Source organism: Trichinella spiralis (genome assembly GCF_000181795.1).
Source record: "Trichinella spiralis strain ISS 195 chromosome Unknown Scfld4582, whole genome shotgun sequence".
In the NCBI taxonomy this organism is placed as follows: Eukaryota; Metazoa; Nematoda; class Enoplea; order Trichinellida; family Trichinellidae; genus Trichinella; species Trichinella spiralis.
Window position 1 is genome coordinate 1 of NW_003531521.1, and position 1710 is coordinate 1710.

The 1710-nt window shown below is 40.9% G+C and overlaps 2 protein-coding genes across 2 annotated transcripts; both read left to right on the plus strand.

Annotated features, from left to right (window-relative positions):
- Window positions 1-281: 281 nt before the first annotated feature.
- On the plus strand, window positions 282-688 carry Tsp_14387 (zinc knuckle protein). Its single transcript, XM_003367246.1, is given in 2 exon segments — window positions 282-415; window positions 433-688. The coding sequence occupies 2 exon segments, from the start codon at window positions 282-284 to the stop codon at window positions 686-688; spliced, it is 390 nt and encodes a 129-aa protein (XP_003367294.1).
- Window positions 689-953: 265 nt separating this feature from the next.
- Window positions 954-1427, plus strand: Tsp_14388 (conserved hypothetical protein). The gene is made up of 2 exons (XM_003367247.1): window positions 954-996; window positions 1141-1427. The coding sequence occupies exons 1-2, from the start codon at window positions 954-956 to the stop codon at window positions 1425-1427; spliced, it is 330 nt and encodes a 109-aa protein (XP_003367295.1).
- Window positions 1428-1710: the final 283 nt, after the last annotated feature.

Consider the following 1710-nt stretch of genomic DNA (forward strand, 5'->3'; position numbering starts at 1 on the left):
TGCCTAGATGCCGTTAAACTGTTGATTTATCAAGCGATTTGGAATGCTTCGAAAAAGCAGTGGAAATTGCCATACGCGAAGAACTGGTGGTGAACTAGATCACCAGGCTCACCGTGAATATATCTTCGGTTCCCACTCCGATGCTGAAACTTCGGTCGGTGAAGACAAGGGAACAAAAGCTGTGGCGGCAGCGACACAGGAAGCTGCCATTTGAAGCAGAAGAGCAGGAAACGAGGCTGAAAGAACTCCTGACAGAAGAGATCCCTGCGACTACAAGAAAAATGGAAGCGCGGCGACGCCGTCGGGCAAGGAGTGGCCACAAAAATTGCTGGAGTTGCGGCGGAGTAGGCCACATTAGCCAGGATTGCGACATGTGCAATGGGCGTGGACGCGCGAGTGGCGAACTACAGCTACGGTAAGTGATATTGATAGTACCTTACCAGTCGTCGTCATTAAGTCCCCGGTCACTGAGATCTCACAAGTGGAGGGCTCCGTGGGTAGCCTAAAGTCCGATATGCTAGTGGACACAGGAATCACGGTGACTCTTGCCGTTATGGAGTTTAACCAGAGTTCTGTGGTCTTGTGGAACGTTCCTATATCCACGATTTGGTTGGAAGCGGCGAGCGGCACCGAACTAGTCGTTACTAGTGCTTGCGTCATGAAAATCGAGCTCGGTGACTTGGTATGAGTGCAGCATATTGTTTTGTGAGTGAAAAGTCTTTCCCATCGGATCCTGTTGGGGTGGGATTTCATGCGGTGCCACAGTTGCACCCCAGATCTTCACAATGTATGTTTGTTACTTTGTAACTAAACTTTTTATTATTTGCATATGTAATCTATTTGATATGTTATTGATTTTATTTCTTTAATTAATTTTTATATTTAAATGTTAAAGTAATAGCAACACAATTCATTTTTCTTATTGGTACATTTGTTCATTTAATTAAATTATTATGTATAATTACACTAGCCTGCATGGTTTTAGGGGTCTTCCAAGTATTAGCTGTTTTGGGGTATTTTTAACATGCTGATTTTGAAAATGATATTTATTTTTCCCTATCACATACTGTTTTTTTAACACCCTGCTACGTTACGTTTTCTACTATTGTACGTATGTAACGCATTGTTTTCTGTTTTAAGAGAGACATACAAGAGGGTGTTCAAGTAGTCTAGATTCATTTTGTCACATTTGCGGCAGTTTTGTAGTGAAGAGCAAGAGGCATAAAATAGCAGATTTTGTGAAGAAGGCATATTTTGAATACTTTGGTATAAAGCTAGGAGATCAAGATAAGTCTTGGGCTAAACATATAAATTGCCATACGTTTTGTGTGAATGGGATTGCTGAGCACGTGATGAACACTGGAAAAAAGACTGGCCATTACGAGTCAAAAGAACCAGAGTCAAAAGAATTTTCCATGAAAGTTTAATTGATCCTGAAAAAGTGCTCCTACCATTACTTCACATGAACTTCATGAAGCAGTTTGTTAAACACTTGGATTAAAATGGAACTTGCTTCCAATACCTCTGCACCCAATTTCGTTTTCTGTCAGATGCCAAATTGAAAGAAGGCATATTTGTTGGACCTGACATACAGAAATTGATTAAAAGAACTATATATTTTGTAAACACAATGACCAAGTTGAAGGAATAAGCATGGATTGCATTTGCTAATGTTGTTTCGGGATTTCTGGGAAACAAGAAAGGACCCGG

What these genes read in the sequence shown, in the direction of transcription:
- Tsp_14387 (XM_003367246.1), top strand. Translation starts at nt 282, where the DNA reads ATGGAAGCGCGGCGACGCCGTCGGGCAAGGAGTGGCCACAAAAATTGC.
- Tsp_14388 (XM_003367247.1), top strand. Translation starts at nt 954, where the DNA reads ATGTATAATTACACTAGCCTGCATGGTTTTAGGGGTCTTCCAA. An exon ending in TGGTTTTAGGGGTCTTCCAA is followed by an intron (nt 997 to 1,140) that starts GTATTAGCTGTT and finishes TTCTGTTTTAAG; the next exon opens with AGAGACATACAAGAGGGTGT.